The sequence below is a fragment of the Artemia franciscana genome, chromosome 20 (genome assembly GCF_032884065.1).
Source record: "Artemia franciscana chromosome 20, ASM3288406v1, whole genome shotgun sequence".
NCBI lineage: Eukaryota > Metazoa > Arthropoda > Branchiopoda > Anostraca > Artemiidae > Artemia > Artemia franciscana.
Genome location: NC_088882.1, coordinates 27467940 through 27493718, shown reverse-complemented (window position 1 = coordinate 27493718; position 25779 = coordinate 27467940). Strand labels below are relative to the sequence as shown.

General features: G+C 35.1%; 1 protein-coding gene across 2 annotated transcripts; it reads left to right on the top strand.

Moving 5' to 3' along the window:
• On the top strand, nucleotides 1-24521 carry LOC136040064 (uncharacterized). Of its 2 annotated transcripts, none has more exons than XM_065724131.1 (4): nucleotides 1-147; nucleotides 17130-17369; nucleotides 19444-19575; nucleotides 23891-24521. In XM_065724131.1, the coding sequence occupies exons 1-4, from the start codon at nucleotides 94-96 to the stop codon at nucleotides 23894-23896; spliced, it is 432 nt and encodes a 143-aa protein (XP_065580203.1). In that variant the 5' UTR covers nucleotides 1-93; the 3' UTR covers nucleotides 23897-24521. The 2 variants fall into 2 exon arrangements, with proteins under 2 accessions (XP_065580203.1, XP_065580202.1); XM_065724130.1 differs by having other exon boundaries at nucleotides 18-147; nucleotides 23972-24521.
• The last annotated feature ends 1258 nt before the right edge of the window (nucleotides 24522-25779 follow it).

The window sequence follows — 25779 nt, the reverse complement described above, 5'->3', positions numbered from 1 at the left end:
TTATCAACTTATTTGTCCCTTATCTCAGTTAGGCAAGCCTGGATAAAATAATAAAGAGTTCTAATTAGTACAATCAATTTGGTTAAGGAAAATATGAATTTCTTCGCTTTGTCGAAAATAAGAGTGTTATTCAAGCTCATAGAGATTGTAAGTTATTTTTAATAATATTATATTAATGAAAAGCGACAGGGAAGACGTAATTAGTCAATGTGCTGGGATTTCCATTGTATACTTCTTTTTGTGTTTTCTCTTTAAATTTTTCTAATAACAGTTGCAGTAATTTGTAAAATGGTACTAGTAATAATTTTAAGGAACAATAAAATATTTTCTTAATTACACCATATAACTTTTTGAGTATCCCTAATGTGTCGTAATGATGTTTTTACTATTTTTCTGAAAAGGGGAAAGTTTTCAAATAGAATGACTTGTTCTTTTTTTGCTCAAATTTTAGCAGAAGAAAAAATAAACATTATTGTAGTAGGCTGTTAGCAAACACTTAAAAATGTGACTGAATAAATGTAATGACAGCTTATATAGTTATCCTTAGAGCAATGAGCCTAGAAACTCCATACCCCCCTCCCCTTTTGATTGCTACCTATCAGTTTGGTTTTTGACGCCGTCTTTTTTTGCGGAATTTGTTGGAAGGATTAAGCAAGTAAGACGGCACTAGACCCTTAAGGTCCAAACCGGCGGTGCTGATCTCCGTTTCATGGCCCTTCAGCCAGGAAGTGCAATGAGGGGGGGGCTGGGGAACAACCATCCTGTGCTTTCGCACACCCTTCCTGCTACCTGCAATCTTCGGATTGCAGGCTATTGGAAGGATTGGAAATGATTTGTTAGGAAAGCTTTAGAGGCCCGAAGTGACAGTCGATTATTACGTTATATTGTATAGAGAGGTAGTTTTTGCAATAATTTCCTAACAATGATTTCTGTATGTTAAAGTTCCAACTTCGCTTGGTACTCATACATCTTAAAAACCTTGTTTAAAATAAAATAATCCTTGTTCGTCTTGTTTTTTAAATGCACAGAATAAACCTTGCTATAATATCTTCGTCAAATCTAAGCGATGAAAATAAAACAGTCAACATGAGTTTTCGTTTAAAGATTAAGAATAGGTCTAACTTTGTATCTCTTAAAATATCTCGGGAAGTATTCGTAACCTTGCCGTGCTTGTATTTTTGTGACATTTTGACAGTTAGTTGACATTGATTTTAATTTTTTTTTTACAGTATTTGACTCGGAATACGAATTTGGCTTTTTTTTTTCCTTTTACTCTATGAACAGTCAACATGAGTTTTCGTTTAAACTTTTTGAGTATCCCTAATGTTTTGTAATGATGTTTTTACTATTTTTCTAAAAAGGGGAAAGTTTTCAAATAGAATGACTTGTTCTTTTTTTGCTCAAATTTTAGCAGAAGAAAAAATAAACATTATTGTATTAGGCTGTTAGCAAACACTTAAAAATGTGACTGAATAAAGGTAATGACAGCTTGTATAGTTATCCTTAGAGCAATGAGCCTAGAAACACCATACCCCCTCCCCTTTTGATTGCTGCCTATCAGTTTGGTTTTTGACGCCGTCTTTTTGTGCGGAATTTGTTGGAAGGATTAAGTAAGTAAAAAGTGAGTAAGAAGGCACTAGACCCTTAAAGTCCAAACCGGCGGTGCTGATCTCCGTTTCATGGCCCTTCAGTCAGGAAGTGCAATGGGGGGGGGGCTGGGGAACAACCATCCTGTGCTTTCGCACACCCTTCCTGCTACCTGCAACCTTCGGATTGCAGGCTATTGGAAGGATTGGAAATGATTTGTTAGGAGAGCTTTAGAGGCCGAAGTGACTGTCGATTGTTACGTTATATTGTATAGAGAGGTAGTTTTTGCAATAATTTCCTAACAATGATTTCTGTATGTTAAAGTTCCAACTTTGCTTGGTACTCATACATCTTAAAAAATTTCTTTAAAAGAAAATAATCCTTGTTCGTCTTGTTTTTTAAATGCACAGAATAAACCTTGCTATAATATCTTCGTCAAATCTAAGCGATGAAAATAAAACAGTCAACATGAGTTTTCGTTTAAAGATATTAAGAATAGGTCTAACTTTGTATCTCTTAAAATATCTCGGGAAGTATTCGTAACCTTGCCGTGCTTGTATTTTTGTGACATTTTGACAGTTAGTTGACATTGATTTTAATTTTTTTTTTACAGTATTTGACTCGGAATACGAATTTGGCTTTTTTTTTTCTTTTACTCTATGAACAGTCAACATGAGTTTTCGTTTAAACTTTTTGAGTATCCCTAATGTTTTGTAATGATGTTTTTACTATTTTTCTAAAAAGGGGAAAGTTTTCAAATAGAATGACTTGTTCTTTTTTTGCTCAAATTTTAGCAGAAGAAAAAATAAACATTATTGTATTAGGCTGTTAGCAAACACTTAAAAATGTGACTGAATAAATGTAATGACAGCTTATATAGTTATCCTTAGAGCTATTTTCGTTTAAAGGTATTAAGAATAGGTCTGACTTCGTATAGGAAATTTTTCAAAGTTGCAGAACAAAGCATAGCTCGTAAAAACAGGGGAAGAAAGGAAGGGGTTTTGATCCTACACCATGTGTCTCATATTTTAAAAGTTGTTTTCAGACAAACTTCTTTATCTAGAAATCCCCAACAAGTGAGCGTCTTGGGCCAAATAACCATCAGCAGTGCTTCTAAAACAGTTTTTAGTGTGAATAAATTGCTTCATCTATAACATCTATATATATATATATATATATATATATATATATATATATATATATATATATATATATATATATATATATATATATATATATATATACATATATATATATATATATATATATATATATATATATATATATATATATATATATATATATATATATATATATATATATATATATATATTAGCTTTCAGAGTGAGAACATCTCAAATAACTGGATTATATTGACTCGGAGTTCAAAGTAAAAGGATTTGGTTTGAATTGGATATTTATGAACTGTGAGTAAAACCGGTCTACTTTAGTGTGACGAAAATAACGAATTCAGTTACTTTGAAAAGGATTATTTTGAAACTAATTTTATCGGATGTTAGCTGTTTGACAGCATGGTGAGTAATAATTTGATTTGATTTTGGACTTTGGCTAATTGTCCATATTTGTTGGTTATACCATTATGACGGAATATGTACATTCGTCGGTGTTGAATTTCGTGCAATCAAATCTTAAAAAAGGAGTAAGTGATGAAGTTATTGCTAACCATGCTGTTGGGTTTTTCGATGAGAAGTCTATTATGGCGGCTAAAATAGAACTTTGGTCTCATGTTTACGAGGGTGAACGTGTGCAAAGACGCCAAGGCGATCAAGCTAATTACCGTCACATTAAGGACATGATGGAAATCTTCCAGAAATGCGACAGCGAAAATTTGCCTTTGCCTACATACGTGATTATTTTACCTACCGAGGTTCCTGTTATTCCTGCTGTGGCTTATTCTAGCTTCGCCTCAAAGCTTGTAAGCATTGATTCGGAACTTAAGCAAATCCGTGAGAAGATTTCGTCGTATGATCTTAAATTCCCCCCTCTTAGCAGCCCTGGCGCTCAGTCATTGAATCCCGATCTGACGACCGTTGTTATTTCTAAAGTCCCATCAGAATTAGATAATCCTGCCAAGCGTCGCGAAATAATATACTCTATTCCAGGTCATGAATGTATTCACAGCATTAAGCCCTCTGGCGATAAGCTAGTGGTACGAATTGACAAGATTGCTGCAAGGAACTTTTGCAATGCCGTTCCAAATGTAATGATAGATTGTGACGTCAAAGTAAAAGAAACGAAATATACTGGAATCATTAAGGGTATACCGACCAATTTTGATGAGGAAATGTTAATTGATTGCAATAATATTACTCATGCGAAGCGAATAGGCAATTCTTTGGCTGTTAGAGTGTTTTTTGAAAACGCTGTTGCGCTGGCTAATGCACTTCGACTTGGTATAAAGATTGGGTATGAGATATATTGAGTTTACGAATACCAACGCCCACCCAAATGCTGTTATAATTGCCAATCACCAAATCACTTAAAATCAAATTGTGATAAAGAAAAATGCTGCTCCCGTTGCGCAGGGCAACATGAATCCTCGCCTGATTCTCCGTGCCAGGCTACACCAAAATGTGCGAACTGTCAAGGCAATCATGTGTCATTTTCAATGAAATGCCGAATTCTTCGTGAACTTCTGTCGAAACGATCGTCCTATACTAGAAAATGAGTGCTAAGACTAATTTCACTATATGTTCGTTCAATATTAACGGTACTAAGGATAAAGACGTTTCTTTAGATCAGAAATTATAAAATTTTGATGTTTTATTCCTCCAGGAGCATCTCCTACCTTTAGTGAGCTTAAACTCCCTACAGAGAAGTAACGAACATTCAGTTTTTTCTAAAAGTGCACGCAAAACCTCTGGCAGACCATCAGGTGGCCTAGCATGTTTAATAAAAAAGACGCTGTTTTCACCACCCCCTTTATGCTATCACGAGAGTGATTGTTATATTGCTATTCGTCTTGCCAACCTTGTCCTCATTAATGTTTATCTCCCCTGCGACCAGAAATCCCTCCGAAGTTTAACTAAATTTACAAAATTTTGCGCATTAATAAAAAGTCTTTTGAATGGCATTGAGAGTAGTGGACTGGATTGGTTATTAATCGGTGATCTGAACTGTAACATTCACTCTTCATCAGTGCGGACTGAGCTTCTGTTAGATTCCTTACCGAATAGTTACAAAATTTTGAAGAAAGATGCCTCCCATTCCTATATCCATAATAGTGGCTCACTTTCAGACATTGACCATTGTATCGTTTCTTCTGGTCTCATCTGTGGCGAAGTCCATGTTGATCAGGATGAGCGTGATTACGACCATCTCCCCCTATCCCTCACTGTTACCCTTAATGCTACTGCGGAGAAGAACCTTCGTCCCAATTCTAGAAAATGGATTTCTAAAAGAGAATGGAACAAAGCTGACTGGCCTCTTTATTTTTCTACGCTTGTTAGCCTTCTATCAACGATTAAAGTCCCTTTTAATCTGTTGTGTACAAGCGTTGGGTCCCCACAAGCCAGAATTCAGCTTAATATTTATTATAGCCACATTGTATCGTGCTTAAAGAGGTCTGAAGAAGTAGCTGTTCCCCTATGTCGCTTTAGAGCAAAAACAAGAAGTTCAATTTGGAAGAATGACCCAGAGCTCAAAACAATAAAAAATCGGGCTAAGTTGTGGCTAAAAATTTGGATAGCTTGCGGCCGCCCCTTAAGGGGTAATGTTTTCGATATTAAACAAAAAACAAAACTTGATTTTAAACGCTATCTTCGAAAAATTAGGTACAATGGTGCTGAATTTCCTAAGTCTCCTAGCCAGTGGAAAAAAGTGATCAATGTCGCGAAGTTTGATAGATCGCCTACGGCTGACCGAATCCCTAATGTATCATGGATCAATCATTATAGTAACATTTTCGATACAGTGATATATGCGGTTCATTTTCGTTTTGCCAAGCTCTGTTCTAATCTGTTGCCTAACAAAATCATTCAAGGTCATGTACCTCCCGTTAGTGTTGACCGTGTCAAAAGAAGTGTAGAGAGACTTAAATCGAAATCTTATGATATAGACGGGATCAGTGCTTTTCACCTCAACACCGATTCGGAGGAATTAGTTTATCACTTGCAGTTACTTTTTCAGATGTGTTTATGCTCTTCTTTAGTCCCTGATTCTTTTTTAGTTGGTAACATTACGTCAATTTTGAAACGCGGTAAGGACCCAACTAGTTGCGCTTCGTATAGGCCTATTACGGTTGCTTGTACTTTAAGTAAAGTATTTGAATATGTTTTGCTCCCTGATCTCCTGTCTAATGTAGATTATATGTCTAATCAGTTTGGCTTTAAGCCGTATATAGGATGCCAACATGCTCATCGTGCTATAGTTTCGCTATTACTTGAAGCGCATAAAAATGGTTTTGAGGTTCATTTTTGTGCACTCGATGTTTCAAAAGCTTTTGATTCAATTTGTCATAGCCAACTTTGGTATTCTTTAATCCAACTTGGTGCAAATGTGTCTATTATATCAACTCTTCGTTTTTGGTATGCTAATTCATATGTTCGACTCAAGTCAGGTGACACCTACGTTGGTAATATCCCCATCCGTTCTGGTCTTAGGCAAGGAGGAGTCTTATCCCCTTATCTTTTTAATGCTTGTCTTTATTCTGTTTTGCCACGTATTAATCCATCATGTTTTTTAGGCCTAACTAATCTTTCGTACATTGCATATGCAGATGATTTACTTTTGATCAGCCGCACTAAATCTAGCCTAATTAAGTCGACCCAGCTTGTTTCTAAGTCTTTTGAGGAAATCGACCTCAAACTTAATACTGAAAAATGTGAATATTTAGTTTTTAATGCTAAGCATCAAAGTAGTGATCTTGATTGTGGTTATTTTTCAGTTAAGCTCGTTTCTTCGATTCGGTGGCTTGGTATTAATATTTGTTCATCTTTATCAGCTTTTCGATCCTGTGGGCTAAATGATATTAAAAGTAAACTTAAAAAAGGGTACGCGAAAATTGTCCCGAACCGAGGCAGATTTTCACGAAAGGCTTTATCCAGACTTTATTCTACATATTGCGATCATTCTATATTGTTTCTTTCCTGTTTGCGCCCGTTGTTTAATAATCAAGATTTGCAGGGCATAAGAGTTATGTATTTTCGTTATTGTAAATATTTATTGTATCTGCCGCGTTCTTATAGAAATCAGAAGATTATCAGAAAGTTTTGTGCCACTGATATTATTTTCGTTTATAAAAAACTCTATGCTAGATTAGGTGCTGAGGCCTGTCAACGCTTGGGCCCTTACCACCCTTTGATTAGACTGTATTAATTGTATTGTTTGTGTTATTTCGTTTTTCTTTCCTTAATGTTTTTACTCCGCTTAATTTGTCAAAACAAGCGGGTAACAAATAAATTATTATTATTATATATATATATATATATATATATATATATATATATATATATATATATATATATATATATACTAGCTGTTGGGGTGGCGCTTCGCGCCACCCCAACACCTAGTTGGTGGGGGCGCTTCGCGCCCCCCCAAGCCCCCCCGCGCGCGTAAGTCGTTACGCGCCATAATAGTTACGCGCCATAATAGTTACGCGCCATTGTAGTTGTGTCCCTATGTCCCACCTGTGAATATAGATATATATATATATATATATATATATATATATATATATATATATATATATATATATATATATATATATATCTATATATATAAAAATAAGTTGTCTGTGGATCTGTGGATGGATCAGGTGACGTCACCTGAAAAAACTGGATCAGGTGACGTCAAAACTGAAAAAACTAAAAAAAGGCAAAAACTACAAAAAAAACTAAAAACTAATAAAAAAAATAAAAAAGCTAAAAAACTAAAAAACTAAAAAAAGGCAAAAACTACAAAAAAAACTAAAAACTAATAAAAAAGCTAAAAAACTAAAAAAACTAAAAAAAGGCAAAAACTACAAAAAAAACTAAAAACTAATAAAAAAATAAAAAAGCTAAAAAACTAAAAAAACTAAAAAAACTAAAAAAGGTAAAAAACTAAAAAAACTAAAAAAAACTAAAAAAAGGAAAAAACTGAAAAATAAGCTAAAATAAAGGTAAAAACCAATAAAAAACTAAAAAAAAAACTGAAAAAACTAAAAAAAGGCAAAAACTACAAAAAAAACTAAAAACTAATAAAAAAAGTAAAAAAGCTAAAAAACTAAAAAAACTAAAAAAACTAAAAAAAGGTAAAAAACTAAAAAAAAATAAAAAAAAACTAAAAAAAAGGAAAAAACTGAAAAATAAGCTAAAATAAAGGTAAAAACCAATAAAAAACTAAAAAGAAAAAAAGGAAAAAACTAAAAAAAAATTTCATCTAAAAAACTAAAAAAAACTAAAAAAGGTAAAAACTAAAAGAACTAAAAAATAAAAAAATAAATGACGACACTCAAAGAGAAAGCGACCAGGACAAAAGGAATGTTCGATTAGCAATCAACAAAGCACCGGGACACAACCATATATATATATATATATATATATATATATATATATATATATATATATATATATATATATATATATATATATATATATATATATATATATATATATATATATATATATATATATATATATCTATATTCACAGGTGGGACATAGGGACACAACTACAATGGCGCGTAACTATTATGGCGCGTAACTATTATGGCGCGTAACGACTTACGCGCGCGGGGGGGCTTGGGGGGGCACGAAGCGCCCCCACCAACTAGGTGTTGGGGTGGCGCGAAGCGCCACCCCAACAGCTAGTATATATATATATATATATATATATATATATATATATATATATATATATATATATATATATATATATATATATATATATATATATATATGGTTTTAACTACGTAAAACTTGCGAATATACAACATTCTTTGCTGTCCCATTGTCTTTGCATATAAATAGATTGTCAGGTTTACCGACTCTTGAACATGCAACATATAATGGTCCATGGGAAAACAATCTGTATTCAGATCTATACCTCATGATTCTAATGATTGCCCTTGAGCTTTGTTGATGGTGATTGCTAATTGACCATTCCCTGTCCCGGTGTCCCGGTCGTCATTTATATCCCCCTGTTTCCCCCGGTGTCCCCGTTGTAGTTGTGTCCCGGTCGTCATTTATATTCCCTGTGTCCCGGTCGTCATTTGTATCCCGGTGTCCCGGTCTGTATATACATTCGTTTTTTAGTTTTGTTTTTCTCCTTTATTTTTTTCCTTTTTTTTTCTTTTTTAGTTTATTTAGATTTTTAGATTTTTTAGTTTTTTTATTAGTTTTTAGTTTTTTTTCTTTTTAGTTTTTTTGTCCCGGTCGTCATTTATATCCCCCTGTTTTCCCCGGTGTCCCCGTTGTAGTTGTGTCCCTGTGTCCCGGTCGTCATTTATATTCCCTGTGTCCCGGTCGTCATTTGTATCCCGGTGTCCCGGTCTGTATATACATTCGTTTTTTAGTTTTGTTTTTCTCCTTTATTTTTTTCCTTTTTTTTTCTTTTTTAGTTTATTTAGATTTTTAGATTTTTTAGTTTTTTTATTAGTTTTTAGTTTTTTTTCTTTTTAGTTTTTTTGTAGTTTTTACCTTCTTTTTAGTTTTGTTAGTTTTTTTTTTACTTATGTCCTGGTCGTCATTTATACTCCCTGTGTCCCGGTGCTTTGTTGATTGCTAATCGAACATTCCTTTTGTCCTGGTCGCTTTCTCTTTGAGTGTCGTCATTTATTTTTTTTATTTTTTAGTTCTTTTAGTTTTTACCTTTTTTAGTTTTTTTTAGTTTTTTAGATGAAAATTTTTTTTAGTTTTTTCCTTTTTTTCTTTTTAGTTTTTTATTGGTTTTTACCTTTATTTTAGCTTATTTTTCAGTTTTTTCCTTTTTTTTAGTTTTTTTTTATTTTTTATTTTTTTTAGTTTTTTACCTTTTTTTAGTTTTTTTAGTTTTTTTAGTTTTTTAGCTTTTTTACTTTTTTTATTAGTTTTTAGTTTTTTTTGTAGTTTTTGCCTTTTTTTAGTTTTTTCAGTTTTTTTTTTAGTTTTTTATTGGTTTTTACCTTTATTTTAGCTTATTTTTCAGTTTTTTTCCTTTTTTTTAGTTTTTTTTTAGTTTTTTTAGTTTTTTACCTTTTTTAGTTTTTTTAGTTTTTTTAGTTTTTTAGCTTTTTTATTTTTTTATTAGTTTTTAGTTTTTTTTGTAGTTTTTGCCTTTTTTTAGTTTTTTTAGTTTTTTAGCTTTTTTATTAGTTTTTAGTTTTTTTTTGTAGTTTTTGCCTTTTTTTAGTTTTTTAGTTTTTTAGCTTTTTTATTTTTTTTATTAGTTTTTAGTTTTTTTTGTAGTTTTTGCCTTTTTTTAGTTTTTTCAGTTTTGACGTCACCTGATCCAGTTTTTTCAGGTGACGTCACCTGATCCATCCACAGATCCACAGACAACTTATTTTTATATATATAGATATATGTGTGTGTAATGATAAAGTTAATTATTTTCACTTCTTTAGAATAGTCTGTCATAAAGCAGAACTAAAGCAGATAGTTGCACGGTAAGGGTGAAAAAAGTCATTTTTGAATTAAAGTCAAGTTGCTGGCATCAAGCCATGGCTAATTGTAGAAAAACCCAAGACAGATTGTCTGAGTGAGAGGCAGATCTGTCATAAGACTTTTTTATTGTATAAAAATTCTGCGAGCCATTTGAAAGCAAGTTGAGACCGAAAAATGATTCAAAAGTTTATGACCCATTGTTTTTTTTGCAGGATTTGTATACATTTCCAGAGAGACAGGGGGGAAGGGTTCAGTGAATATCGTTATTATGCTTAAAATCCTCTTCACTAAGCGAAGCTCAGTTGCTTAGGACTGCACGTTAAAACTTTTAACAATAGAAAACGAGCATAAGTTGATATCGCTTATGTGTGCACACGAAATTTCTAAATGTGAGTATATTATGCGTATAATAATAAAAGTTTATTCCAGAAAAAGCCCATGGGCCATAGGAATTTTACATAAAAAACAAAACAACAAATTAAACTAAAATAAATTAATACTATTTAAAGAAAATGCTTACGATGTGCAGCTGCAATCCTGACAAACCTTGCTATCCTTTTAATACTCAGAAAATTTTAAATTATTGAAATTTACCTTATCTTACTTATAGCAGACATTCCGTGCAGCCTGCTGACGCAAAAAAAAGTATCCTGCAATAAGTGCTGGTGCTGCGAGGAATGCAACTAATTTCAGAAATAATTCTTAGAACATTTATGCCACTTCTTGTGTTGGAACTGGTTAAAGAACTACATAGAAAAACAAAAATAACGAGAAGTCAGCATGGTATTATGAATAGACCCAATTCTAAACGTAAAGAATAGTACGTTGGCAGTTCTTATTCGGTGTTCCATTACGAATGTAAGATAATTTGAAACATTCTTGGATTTAAAATTAATTGAAGGCAAAAGTTAAAACAACCAAATGATTCTTGGAGTAGATCCCCTCCTCTTCATGCTCACTACCAACTTCTATGAGTCCTATCTTCTTTTTCATTCAGAAAATTATGCTCACTGTATATCCCTACAACCTTCTAATTCTTCGCTGATTTCATTTCTGTTCTAGTTGCTGATTAGAGGGTGCTTTAAAGCTTTGAAACATTTTGAAAGCTTTAAAACAAGAAAACCTAATCTTGAACAGAGGGATTTTAGAGAGTAGAATAATAATAACTACCAGGAAAAAGTTTCGACCTGAGCAAATACTGCAAAACAAGAAGTATGGAACATCATGTAATTTTGCCATTACCTAGGCTCACTTTTTTTTATATATATAAGGCTCTGGGGTCTATGGTTTGGAATCAGAAGTTATAAAGGCGGTATATTCGCATAAATGTTAATGTGAAACATTCTTAAAAGTTTAATGGACCCAGGGTTGTATCGACATTTTTTTTTTTTTTTTGGGGGGGGGGGGGTTCAAAAGTATTTTTTGGGGAGAGGGCTAGAAAAAACCTTAAAGAGCATCAAAAATATGTTTAAATTCATTTTGTCGCGTTTTACGAGCCAGACAAGCATTTTTGAGAAAGGGCAAACCCCTCATTGATACGGCCTTGAATGGGTCCCTCTTTTTGCGTTTTTTCTATATTAAAAAAACCTCTTTACACCCTCCCAGGAGGCTCCCATTTTCTTTAAACCTTTCTTTATGATACTCTTCCACCCCAACCACGGACGACCAGCTTTCCGTTTAGCCCTAGACGGTTGGCCTATAAAGACAATGTTTGGTTATCGGCCGTCCTTCATCCGCCGAACATGCCCAAGCCATCTCAACCTTTCTTTCGTTATAGAAAGCACGATTGAACCATACTTTTCGTACAGCCTACTGTGTGAACTAAGGTCAGGCAGTCAGGTACCCAGAACAATCCGTGTCATCCGCTTTTTGGAGCGTCCATGCTTCAGAGCCATATGTGACCACTATCATCACCGTAGCTTCCAATGTTCTAATCTTGGTTTGCAGACTTATTTTCCTATTCTTCCAAACGTTTTTTTTTTTTTACCGTGAAAAAACACCCTGAGCCTTGGCCATTCTACTTTTAACATCTCGCTTATCCCACCGTCTTGACTAATAATACTACCAAGGTAAGTAAAGGTTTCCACCTGATCAATCTTAGCGTTACCCAGCGTCACCTGAAAATCTTCACTTATTCCTAGCCTTAGTGGCTTAGTCTTCTTAACATTTATTTTCAAACCTATTCTAGCACCTTGAACTCGCAAAACCTCTAAAAGTTCATTCATTTTGCTCATACTTTAACCTAGGATGCTTAAATCGTCAGCATAATCCAAGTCCAGGAGGGTCCCCCGCCCCATTTGATTCCATCGTCTTCCATTGCTTTTCGTGTGCTTCTTAAGACAAAATCCATTAAAATGATCAAACAGTTCGTGGTAACGAACTGTAGTAAGGAGCGACCCGGCTCAATAATAACCAAAACTCTAAAAAATGAAATTTTGATACCAATAGCTACATCAAAAGAATCACATTTTAATATAGATTTTAAATGTATAAGTTTCATCAAGTTTAGTCTTACCCATCAAAAGTTACGAGCCTGAGGAAGTTTGCCTTATTTTAGAAAATAGGGGGAAACACCCCCTAAAAGTCATAGACTCTTAACGAAAACCACACCATCAGATTCAGCGTCTCAGAGAACCCTATTGTAGAAGTTTCAAGCTCCTATTTACAAAAATGTGGAATTTAGTATTTTTTGCCAGAAGGCAGATCAGGGATGCGTGTTTATTTATTTGTTTGTTTTTTTGTTTTGTTTTTTTTTTTCCCAGGGGTGATCGTATCGACCCAGTGGTCCGAGAATCTTGCGAGTGGGCTCATTCTAACGGAAATGGAAAGCTCTAGTGCCCTTTTTAAGTGACCAAAAAAATTGGAGGGCACCTAGGCCCCCTCCAACGCTAATTGTTTTCCCAAAGTACACGGATCAAAATTCTGAGATAGCCTTTTTATTCAGCGTAGTCGAAAAACCTTATAACTATGTCTTTAGGGACGACTTACTCCCTCACAGTCCCCGTGGGAGGGGCTACAAGTTACAAACTTTGACCAGTGCTTACATATAGTAATGCTTATTGGGAAGTGTACAGACGTTTTCAGGGGAATTTTTTGGTCAGGGGGAGGGGTTGACAAGAGGGGGATATGTTCGGGGAACTTTCCATCGAGGAATTTGTCATGGGGGAAGAAAATTTTCATGAAGGGAGCACAGGATTTTCTAGTATTATTAAAAAAAACAATGAAAAAATAAATATGAAAAGTTTTTTCAACTGGAAGTAAGGAGCAGCACTAAAACTTAAAATGAACAGAAATTATTACGCATATGAGGGGGCTCACCTCTTCCTAATACCTCGCTCTTTACGCTAAAGTATTTTTAGTGATTTCAACTATTTATTCTACGGCTTTTGTGATTCAGGGGTCATTCTTAATGGATTTGGACAAAATTTAATCTTTAGTGTAAAGAGCGAGGTACTGACGAGGGGGTGAACCCCTCATATATGTAATAAAACATGAGATTACAAAAGTTCGTTACGTAAGCTAATTTATAAGTTACTATTATCTTTTACTAATAAAAACATTCGTAAAAAATTAAAAGTTCTAGTTGCCTTTTTAAGTAACCAAAAGATCGCAGGACAACTAGGCTTCCTCCACCGTTCCTTTTTTTCTCAAAATCATTCGGTCAAAACTATGAGAAAGCCATATAGCAAAAAAAAAAAATGCAAATTTCTTGTTAATTATTCCTCTGCGGAGAGCCAAAATCAAAACATGCATTGATTCAAAAACGTTCAGAAATTAAATAAAAAAAAAACAAGTTATTTAACGGAAAGTAAGGAGCGACATTAAAACTTAAAACGAACAGAAATTTCTTCGTATACGAAAGAGGCTGCTTCCTCATCAACGCCCCGCTCTTTACGCTAAAGTTTGACTCTTTCTCTTAACTCTACTTTTTAAAACATTAAAAAACATTAACGTAAAGAGCGGGGCGTTCATGAGGAAGCAGCCTCTTTTTTATGGCACTTGGTATTAACCAAGTGACATATAGCAGTCGCCAATTCTGTCGGTCTGTCGGTCTGTCGGTCCCGGTTTTGCTACTTTAGGCACTTCCAGGTAAGCTAGGACAATGAAAATTGGCAAGCGTATCAGGGACCGGACCAGATTAAATTAGAAATAGTCTTTTTCCCGATTTGACCATCTGGGGGGGGGGAGTGGGGCCCGGTTAATTCGCAAAAAATAGAAAAAATGAAGTATTTTTAACTTATCAGCGGGTGATTGGATCTTAATGAAATTTGATGTTTGGAATGATATTGTGTCTCGGAGCTCTTATTTTAAATCCCGACCGGATCTGATGACATTGGGGGGAGTTGGAGGGGGAAAACCTAAAGTCCCGGTTTTGCTACTTTAGGCACTTCCAGGTAAGCTAGGACGATGAAATTTGGCAAGCGTATCAGGGACCGGACCAGATTAAATTAGAAATAGTCGTTTTCCCGATTTGACCATCTGGGGGGGGGGGGGGGAGTAGGGGCCGGTTAATTCGGAAAAAATAGAAAAAATGAAGTATTTTTAACTTATGAGCGGGTGATTGGATCTTAATGAAATTTGATGTTTGGAATGGTATTGTGTCTCAGAGCTCTTATTTTAAATCCCGACTGGGTCTGATGACATTGGGGGGAGTTGGAGGGGGGAAACCTAAAATCTTGGAAAACACGTAGAGTAGAGGGATCGGGATGAAACTTGATGGGAAAAATAAGCGCAAGTCCCAGATACATGATTCACATAATCGGAACTGATTTGCTCTCTTTGGGGTAGTTGGGGGGGGGGGATTAATTCTTAAAAATTAGAAAAATGAGGTATTTTCAACTTACGAACGGGTGATCGGATCTCAATGAAATTTGATGTTTAGAAGGATATCGTGTCTTAGAGCTCTTATTTTAAATCCGACCGGATCTGGTGATGGGGGCGGGGAGTTGGGAGGGGAAAACCTAAAACTTGGAAAACACTTAGAGTGGAGGGATCAGGATGAAACATTGTGGGAAAAATAAACACAAGTCCTAGATAGATGATTGACATAAACGGAACGGATCCGCTCTCTTTTGGGTAGTTGGGGGGGGGGGGGTATTTCTGAAAAAAATGAGGTATTTTTAATTTACGAACTGGTGATAGGATCTCAATGAAATTTGATATTTAGAAGGATATCGTGGCTCAGAGCCCTCATTATAAACCCGACCGGATCTGGTGACATTGGGGGGGGGGGAAGTTGGGAGGGAGAAACCTAAAAATTGGAAAACACCTCCAACGAGTGGAGGGATCGGGATGAAACTTGGTGGAAAAAAAACACGAGTCCTAGATACATGATTGACATAACCAGAACGGATCCGCTCTCTTTGGGGTAGTTGGGGGGGGGGATTAATTCTGAAAAATTAGAAAAAATGAGGTATTTTTAACTTACGAACGGGTGATTGGATCTCCATGAAATTTGATTTTTAGAAGGATATCGTGTCTCAAAGCTCTTATTTTAAATCCTGACCGGATCTGGTGACATTGGGGGAAGTTTGGGGTGGGGAGACCTAAAATGATGGGAAACGCTTAGATTGGAGGGATTGGGATGAAACTTGGTTGGAAAAATAAGCAGAAGTCTTGCATACGTGATTTACATAATTGGAACGGATCTGCTCAATTGCGGGGGGGGGGGGGGGTAATTCTGAAAAATAAGAAAAATGACGTATTTTTAACTTACGAAGGAGTGATCGGATCTTCATGAAACTTCATATTTAGAAGGACCTCGTAACTCCGATATCTTATTTTAAATCTCAACCGGATCAAGCGTAATTGGGGGGGGGCAGTTGGGGGGACCGGAAATCTTAGAAAATACTTAAAGCGGTAAGATCAGGATGAAACTGGATGGGAAGAATAGAAACCTGTCTAAGATACGTGACTGACATAACTGGACCGGATCTGCTCTCTTTGGTGGAATTGGGGGGGGGGGGTAATTTTGAAAATTGAGGTATTTGTAACTTACGAAAGGGTGACCAGATCTTAATGAAATTTGATATTTAGAAGGATCTTGTGCTTTGAAGTTCTAATTTCAAATTCCGACCAGATCCTGTGACATTCGGGGGAGTTGGAGGGGGGAACCGGAATTCTTGGAAAACATGAAAATTGGAGTATTTACATCTTACGAATAGATGATCGGATCGTAATGAAATTTGATTTTTAGAAGGAATTCATGTCTCAGAGCTCTTATTTCAAATCCTGACCAGATCTTTTGACATTGTGGGGATTTGGAGGGGGAAATCTTGGAAAAATACTTGGAGTGTAGGAATCGGGATGAAGCTTGGTGGATAGAATAAAAAAATGTCCTTGATACGTGATTGACAGAATCGTACTGGATTCGCTATCTTTGGGGGAGTTGGGGGGAGGGGTTCAGTGATTTGTTGAGTTCGGTGCTTCTGGACGTGCTAGGGCGATGAAAATTGGTAGGCGTGTCAGGGAGCTGCACAATTTGACTTGGTAAAGTTGTTTTCCCAGATTCGACCATCTGGGGGGCAAAAGGGAGAGGAAAAATTAGAAAAAATTAGGTATTTATAACTTACGAGTGGGTGATCGGATCTTAATGAATTTTGATATTTAGAAGGACTTTGTGACTCAGAGCTCTTATTTTAAATCTTTACCGGCATTAAGCCTCTTATTTTCCGTTTTAAATCAATCTATTGATTCATAGAATTTTGTTAGAGCTCATACCATATGATCTCTTGGCTCTTAGCTCTTCTCGCCTCGTCACAAGTGCCATATGAGCTCTTAGCTCTTGTTATACGAAGTAATTTCTGTTCATTTTAAGTTTTAATGTCGCTCCTTACTTTCCGTTCAAAAAACTTGTTTTTTTATTTATTTAATCCAAATAAAGGGGCATAGAACACAGCCTAGCTTCACTTCTGATTTAATATGAAACCAGAATAAAATAAAAATTTACTTTCAGGTTTTAGCGATTGTAAATATAGGTGTCATAAGAGATCATTTTGTCCTTGGCTGGATGCCGCTTGCCTTGATGTATGGATATTCTCCTGATCCTAGATATGACCTCAGAGAAAAGGATCAGATATACGCCCCCTATGTGGATCTAAGTTTCTTAACAATTTTCACTGTTAGTGGTCAAATTCTTATTATTTTACCTCTGCTTGTGCTACACATTTGGAAAGAAAAAGTATGCAAGTATCTTGTAAGTATACCAGACCCGAACTGCTAATTTATTTTATTGAATAGTTCATAGAAAACGATTAGTAGTGAGAGGCAATGCTCCTTATGAAGGTGGTGCTATACAAACGCATTCGAAACCACTACAACAGCATAAAAAATATCAGAAAATGGCCACTCGCCGGTGTCTACACTTGTCAGGCCATCTGAGCTAGTAAGTAGCTAAAAGGCGCACAGCAAGCACATTTGTACTTATCTTCATGATTGAACAAGGTCAAGCCGGATTTTTACTAAGCAAGAACGCGTGATTTATTTTTACGTAACCAAACGCGAATTGGTTACGTATATGAGTGGGGTCACCCTCTCCTAAATACCTCGCTCTTTACGCTAAAGTTTGATTTTTTGTTCCAATTGTTTAAATATTACTTCTGAATTAAAAAGGCAGTTTATTTAGAGTAGTAAGTTATTTTATAAGTTCTAAAAAAGCTTATCTTGAATACCTAGATCCTTACGTCGGCATGACACAAGTGTATATCTGATTTCTGTCATGTCCGTAGGATTAGTGTCACCGTTTCTGCAAGTATTTTCAGTTGTCAGTTTTTTGTTTTGTTTTTTAACTGTTTTTTTTTTTCGCTGCTACGTTCTTTTTTTTGTATATGACAGGTTTTCAATAAATAATAATAATGGTAACTACAGAGACAGTCGTAAGACAGTAAGGGAATACGGAAGAGACAGACAGCACGAGGAGACCAAACACATCAGAAATCAACCAAACAAAATCAGGTGGAGGGATAGTGGGACAGATTGAGAACGTCAGAATAGGGGTAGATCAAGTCAGAAGGCAGAAAATGAAGCTGGATGGGAATAAAAACAGTTTTAGGAGACGCAAATGTCGGAAAAGGACTATAAGAAATCGTAAGGTAGTGAAGGAGGTTGAAAGATAGTAATAGAAGTTGAGTGGGACTAGAAGATATATGAGGAGACCAAGAACGTCGTAAAATATCATGGAAGTCCAAAGAGCAAAAGAGGAATCAAAAATGAACTTTAAAAAAGTCTGAAAGAAGTGGAGGAACGTGGAAGATAAGAAAAAACAGAATGAAGTGAAGGAAGTCGAATGGAACGAAACGCTATGTGAGGAGACCAAGAATGTTGGAAAGGGATTATGAAACTTGGAATAGCTTTGGAGCGGCCGGAGAAGACCAAGTACGCCGGAAAGGAGATAGAAAGTAAGTTGGCCCCATTTCTGATTTTTTCAAAAAATTACTGAGGTTGACTTGTTACCTAAGAGACATTAGCCTCAAGCCTTGGAGACAGAAATGATGAGTAGGGAGACTAAGGGCTGCACAGATGTGGTTGACAGAGCCTCTTATAAGTTTGTAGAGAGATATACAGTGTCTTTTTATGCTTCTACAAAATTCGGGATATTAGGTTATAGAGCTAGGTTTTCTGAGCCTAGTTTAATCAACGACGATTTACGATTACATCTTTTAACATCAACAATTTAGAAAGGAGGAGAGGTCATCCTTTTCCAAGCTGTCTATGCTATTGACTTTCTAGATTTACTTATGTAAAAAGGACTGAAAGTAAATTTTAGGTTTTTCCAGACTTTTTATTCAGCAAGTTCATTTTATATCTGAGGTAGGCTACCCCTTCCTCAACTCCACAGTAGGCTAAGCATTGACTTTTTGTCCCAATTCTTTAAGAAAGATTGATGAAATACTTGTGCATTTGGTTGGAACAAGAAGCTTTATTAAAGTTCTTAACCACTAGCGAAAAGAGCGATGGGTTAAGAAAAAAATACTTATAAAAACCAAACTAGAGTGATTTTCAACCCTTGAAAAAAAAAGACCAAAAAGATAAAGCAAGTGTTTTGACAAGGGCTCTCGCTAATAGTCCTTGGCGTGGCTTAATTTCCAGCTCTTTCTATATACCAGTATATTAGGTTAATGATCGAATTTTATTATTGATTTCGCACTAGTGGATAACTACAAAAACTTTCACAGTGCCTATACGTTTTTCCTGAATTCGCTGTCCAAGTTTTCTCTTGAAAGATTTTTGTTTGGCAACGTGTGCTCTGCTTTCATTACTGTTATTTTTAGGAAAGTATATACTTGTTCGTCCTTGCTTTAATGTCAATAGTATCCGGAGGATTAGTTATCAATGCATTTGGTAAGGACAAGCACTCATTGTTTGTAAGGAAAGAAGAAAAAGATGCATTTTTTGCTTTTGGGGTAAGTGTTTTCCGTACAATCTATTTTTTTTTAAGGTGATACAAGTCAAGACTATAGGGTTATGTCAGAGTGTAGTCACTAAAAAAAAATTTGAAGATGAAAACTAGCTACTTTTTTGAAACTTTCCATTTAAAAATTTTTGAATTTAAGAAAATTGGGCTATTCAATGTTTTCTCTCTTCTATTCATGATTTTAAGATAAGGCCAATGCTTTGGGCAACTTTTGTCGCACTTCTCTAGTCAGTCGTGCCTTGTATGACGAGGCTACGCAGAATAACTTCAATACTCTAGGTCATGACGGCATATGTTACGTCTACTACAAACAGCCAAACCTTAGAATAATGTTTGGGTACTATGGGATTACAGTCTCTGCAAATTGCATTGGTATGCCAGATTTTAGATATCTGTAGGATAGTAAGGATTTTTGTCGGGAAAAATTCTTTGTCAATAAAAATTTTGAGGGAGTCTGGTTCAAACCTGGTGACCAAATCTCAGAAACGCCCTTGATCATTCATAAAAATTTACTTTTTAATAGTGAATTTGAAGCGGTTCGGGCTCAATATTATAATATCTTAAGCATCTTGGCAAATGTTTATCTTATACCGAAGTAAACAAGTGTTAAATGATACGAAGATGTATTTTTGCCATTCTAAAATGAGCTCGGATTAAAATAGAATCCTGTCACTGAAATACTCGCAATTAATTTATCTTAACCCCATTATTTGAGGTCTGTGCCTCTAAATCTAGACAATTTTTCATCCTTAAGAAATGCTCTGGTTGGGGTATTCTGGTACAAACATGAACAAAAAAGATCTTTTCAGATATACCTTGGGGCTAATAGTTTAGTTTGCCACCCAACTCTTCCACAATTTAATTGAACTAATAAGATTACATGCTTCTTTTGATGAGATAACTAATCAGCCCATTTCTTTTTTCATCTGGCCAGTCAAACGACACAGCTTTGTACCAAAAAGGTGCGTTTTGTCGCCATCTATTAAATGGGTGAAAATCACTCGAGTTACGACTTTTACTTTACAAATTCCTTAGCCCGAACCGCAATCATTGCCAATAACAAAAACAGATTTGGCATTAAACAATTACAAATTAAGTTTATTTTGTTTTATATAATTTACAAAGCAGATTGTTGATGTAAAATATGAAACTGGGCCAAGAAACATTTTGTTCCTTATTACCTGTATTTCGAGTGAGAATGCATGGACTGTTGGCTGAATCAATATTTTCTTGTTTTCCAAAAATATATACTATTAAAAATACAAGAATGCCCACCAACCCTAATAAATCAAAGGACGATATCTCTACATGGTTTTTATATTATTGGAAATATCTCAAGAATACCTTTCAAGATTGAATTAAAACTTTGAGGTGGAATTGGGAAGAGAAGAGGTGGTCGAGTGGATCCTAAAATTGGGGGATAAGGCCCAGGTAAATTATTATTTTTTATTTTTACAGAGAATGGCGGCTGAAAAGATCTTTCATCGTTAGATACTTCATCTAAATATATAAAAGTCAATTTCAGATGCGGAGTCCTTTTAAATAGTACTCCTTCCCACCAGAAAAATGAAAATATATGCTTATAAACTCAAGCTATGAATACAAATAATGAAGAAGACCACACTCCCTTTCCACAATACAAATACAGAAGAGAAAATAATGAAGACTTTTTTTTCCCAAGATAGTGAATGAACAAAACCTATCTGAATGTTTTGGCCCTATATCTAAGGGCCCTCAGAAAAGAAAATAATAAACAGTAACAGACTTACAATAAAAAACTGTTTTTTCATTTGCTGTCTTGGGAAAAAATTCTCTTATTATTATAATAAGGAAAAAATCCTTATTATTCTCTCTTCTGTATTTGAGCTATGAACATATGTCAAAAATATCAGATTTAATATGTAGGAAAGAGGCTAAACAACATTTGTCTCCAATCCAGGTAAAACTTGTATTTTGACACTATAAGCTGCTTTGAGGCTTGCATCTATGAATGGTTAAGTAGCTAAATAAGATAAAAAATGCTATGTGATGACAGGTTTTCGCAATTGCGCTTCTGTAGTATCTCAGGAACTGCTAATGGTATTAAGAAAAAGCTTTTGGGGAATGTTGAGCAAAATCAAAAGACACCAGGTTTTCAAGTACATCCAGGTTTTAAGTTGAGCATATCTAAATTGTCTTAGGTTATGGTTAAGGTTATTATGTTGAAGCTTTGAGGGCTACTGCTGCAACAACTTGCAACAAAAAAAGTAAAGTTTGATAGAACTAGACCCTCAAGGTCCAAACTGGTGGTGCTGATCTCAATTTCGTGGCTCTTCAACCAAGAAGTGCAATGAGGGAGCGGGGCCAGCCATCCTTTGTCTTAGCACAACCTTTTTGTGACGTATACACACGAAACTTGCTCAGAATTTTACGTTAATTAGGTTTATTTTACGTTATAGAGAATTCAACATTACCTGAACAAAATGAAATAGTGTTTAGGGGAGTATTTAGTAAATTTGAAAAGTAATTACTAAGCTTTCATGCCTGATTGCAGAATCTTCCTCTATTTTCTGTATTTTTAGTGGTATCAACAAAACATGAATTTGATAATATTTTATTATGATTGTTATATATCTTTGAATTTGTTCGCCAGTCAGCGTGAAAGGACTTGTCAAGATGTGAAAGGTTATCTGTAACATGGCGTAACGCCGCCATTTAGCATTGAAAATCACGCACACCATTGAACATTTTTTTTTTAATTTCAATAAATTATTTTTTATAAATTATTTTTATGATAAATTACTTTTTAATAATTAATTAATTATTAATCTGGTGTCTTCTGATTTGCTCAACATTCCCCAAAACCCTCTTCTCAATACCATTAGCAGTTCCTGAGATGCTACAGAAGCACAATTGTGAAAACCTGTCATCACATAGCATTTTTTAGCTTATTTAGCTACTTAATCATCCATAGATGCTAGCCTCAAAGCAGCTTATAGTGTCAAAGAACAAGTTTTACCTGGATTGGAGACAAATGTTGTTTAGCCTCTTTCCCCCATATTAAATTTGATTTTCTTGACATATATTCATAGCTCAAATACAGAAGAGATAATAACGAGGATCAAATAAATTTTTTAAGATAATTTCATCATAAATTCTGGCACAGTGATGTACCGATGACACGTTTATTACAAAGCCAATTATCTCAAATCGAGGTTTATTTTTTAGATTTTTCTAAGGCAGTAAGGCAGAAAGAATTCTTTTTCTAATTTACCCTTCTCCGAAGCTTCCATGATTGGAACTGCTAATTACCCGTATGAACTCACACCGTAGTCCGTTTCTCTGTGAATTTTCATTACAATTTTCATAGAGCAGTCTGTTCTTCTAGCTAGTGCTGCTATGTTATCTTGATGCTTGTGCAATTGCTAGTTACCTATGTAACTGCTAGTAGCCTGTATGGACTCACTTCGCAGTCTGTGCTCCTATATTCTTTCTGTTAATCATAATTTTTAAGACGTATTTTTGGTGTGTTAGCTAGAAAAACTAGTGCTGCTATACTAACTAATTGCCTGTGCAATTGCTAATCGCCTGTATGAACTTGCTTCGTAGTCCGTGCTTGTGCATGTTTTCTTTTTATCACAGTTTTTAAGGAGTAATTTCGTCGTGCTAGCTAGTGCAACTAGTGCAAGCCAGTGCTACTATACTAGCTAGTAGCCTGTACAATTACTATTTATCTGTATAAACTTACTCTACAGACCCTAAATCATTAATTTTCTTTTTCATAACAATTTCGAAAGAGGGGTTTTGTGTGCTAGCTAGTTCTGATGTGCCGGCTAGTTGCCTGTGCAATTACTAGTTACCTATGTGAACTCACTTCGTAGTCCGTGCGTCTGAACTTTTTGTTTTCATAACAATTTTAAGGAGTAATTTTGTTATGCTAGCTTATTCAACCAGTGCAAGTGATTGCTGCTATACTAGCTAGTTGCCTGTATAATTGCTACTTATCTGTATAAACTTATTCTCAGTTCGTTCATCTATAATTTTCCTTTTTTTACAATTTTGAAGGAGTGGTTCTGCTGTGCTAGCTAGTGTTACTTTGCCCTGGGCGATTGCTAGAACTCGCTCCGCAGTCCATGCGTCGATACTTTTCTTTTTATAAAGAGTAGTTTTCTTGTGCTAGCTAAAACAACTAATCAATCTAGTCCTGCTGTACTCGCTCTGCAGTCGTTGTAATTGGTGTTTTGGAAGCTGGCTGTGCACTTGCTAATTCCCGGTATGAACTCATTCTGTAGTTTGTTCGTCTAAAATTTTTCTTTTTATTACAGTTTTGAAGGAGTGGCTTTCGTGTGCTGAGCTTTAGTGACTTGCGTTTTAGTGACTAAATGTATCTTCTTTCATTATTCTAGTCCATAATGATCATCACCGGGATCATGTACATTTTCGACTTGATAGTGACGTTGAGAGAACGAGAAGGACAACAACAAAAAGAACCAACAATGGAGAGTGGTCAAAGTCTTTAGATATTATGGTTCGTAAAGGAAAAACGTAACAGTATTTTACTGAGGATTGAAATTCAAACTAGGATGCACAGATGTTTTGGATTAACGACACCCACCACTTGCAAAAAAAAGCATTTCAGAACTACGTTTTAAATTTCTTTTCAGTATTATTTTCTTCTCAATAGTTTCAAGTAGAGATGACTAAGTGAAAGATACATGGCGATCAGAACTTTGAGATATACGTGTTTCCTCTAAATAATGATTAAAACCTATCGTAGGATTTGCAGTGAAAGGAAATATCCCTTTCCTTAAGTGTTTAAAAGGGAAAGGATATATAGGAAAAAAAGAAAAGAAGACTTCTTTAAATAACGATTAAAATTTATTCTAGTATACAAGTAGGCCTATGCCTCTGCTCAATTATAAATATTGACCTCAAATAGAGATGATTTTAAAATAATACTTGAAGTTATTTTTTTGACGATTTTCTTGTACTTGGTCGCAGAAGATGATTCAGTGCAAAATTCAGTGTTATCACAACCTCTAGATGTGTTGGCTGAAGAGGGAAAAAGAAATACTGGTCCGAAAGACGGTTAAAATTCATAGTAGGCTCTATATGTGTCCTGGATTCACAAAATATATTGAGACTAAGTATTTATATGATTTTTTTCAATAAAAAAAAAAAATCTGTAGTAATGATTGATCCGCAATTTCAAACATGTATAGTTATGCAAAAGATTTGACGGTTTTGCCCTCTCAACCTCTTGTTGCAATATGCAACAAGTGACCTTATGCCCCACTTCTTTGTGAGCACAACCTACCGTCATCTCCTAAAAGGCCAACAGTGCAGAAGTTTAAATTTAAAACACTTGAAATAACAAGCTTTTCGGATGGAACAAATCTGTTTTCTGAATTTTGCTTCTCTGAAGTTTTTGCACGCTCAAGTTATTCTTATTTCCTTAGAATATCCTTTGCAATTTTATTGAGTTAAGAGGAAATCAAGTATTTTCATACTGTTTGAATTGAAGGAATTTTAGTGGATAGAAACTGAGCCTCGGGAGGGAACCAGAGCTGCTGCTTTTGTTGCCATATCACAACTAAATCAGGTCATAATGTCACGCCTAGAACCAAAAGGTGTCAATGAAAACTTTTCAAGAATGAGATCTCGCAATTCTGGTAGGTATCTAGTGCTTTATCTGCAGACTTATTTCTGCAGAAGTGTCACAAATGATGGTGAAAGCCTACTCATTGTTTTTCCTTTGGAGCAATAAGTGCAAACATAATAGTTGAACTTGTAGAGATTAAAGCTTACAAACTTTGGCTAAAGTTTAAAGTTAAAGCAAATATTATTGAGCATTTGTCTTAAATACAAGTCTCTACATTGATTTTCTCGATTTCAAGAAGTGCCCCCCCCCCCACCAAAAAACGAAATTGGTTAAATTGTCCAAAAAGTCAACTAATGAGCCATATATTAAGGTCTCATAAGACAAACTGCATTAATTTGATTTATTGTTCAATATCTAAAGAAAATGAACAACAAGAAACCAAAATTTCCTTATCTTTTATTCAAGAAACTATCTGAAACTACCCATCTAAGGGATATTATGCATAGGGAAACTACCCCTAGGGAAACAACCCATCTACCCAACTACCTATCTAACCTACCCATGAATGGCTTAAATGGTGATTGTTATCGACAAATTTCTGACGCTACTAGA

What these genes read in the sequence shown, in the direction of transcription:
- LOC136040064 (XM_065724130.1), top strand. Translation starts at nt 94, where the DNA reads ATGAATTTCTTCGCTTTGTCGAAAATAAGAGTGTTATTCAAGCTCATA. An exon ending in AAAAAGTATGCAAGTATCTT is followed by an intron (nt 17,370 to 19,443) that starts GTAAGTATACCA and finishes TGTTATTTTTAG; the next exon opens with GAAAGTATATACTTGTTCGT. An exon ending in ATGCATTTTTTGCTTTTGGG is followed by an intron (nt 19,576 to 23,971) that starts GTAAGTGTTTTC and finishes TCATTATTCTAG; the next exon opens with TCCATAATGATCATCACCGG.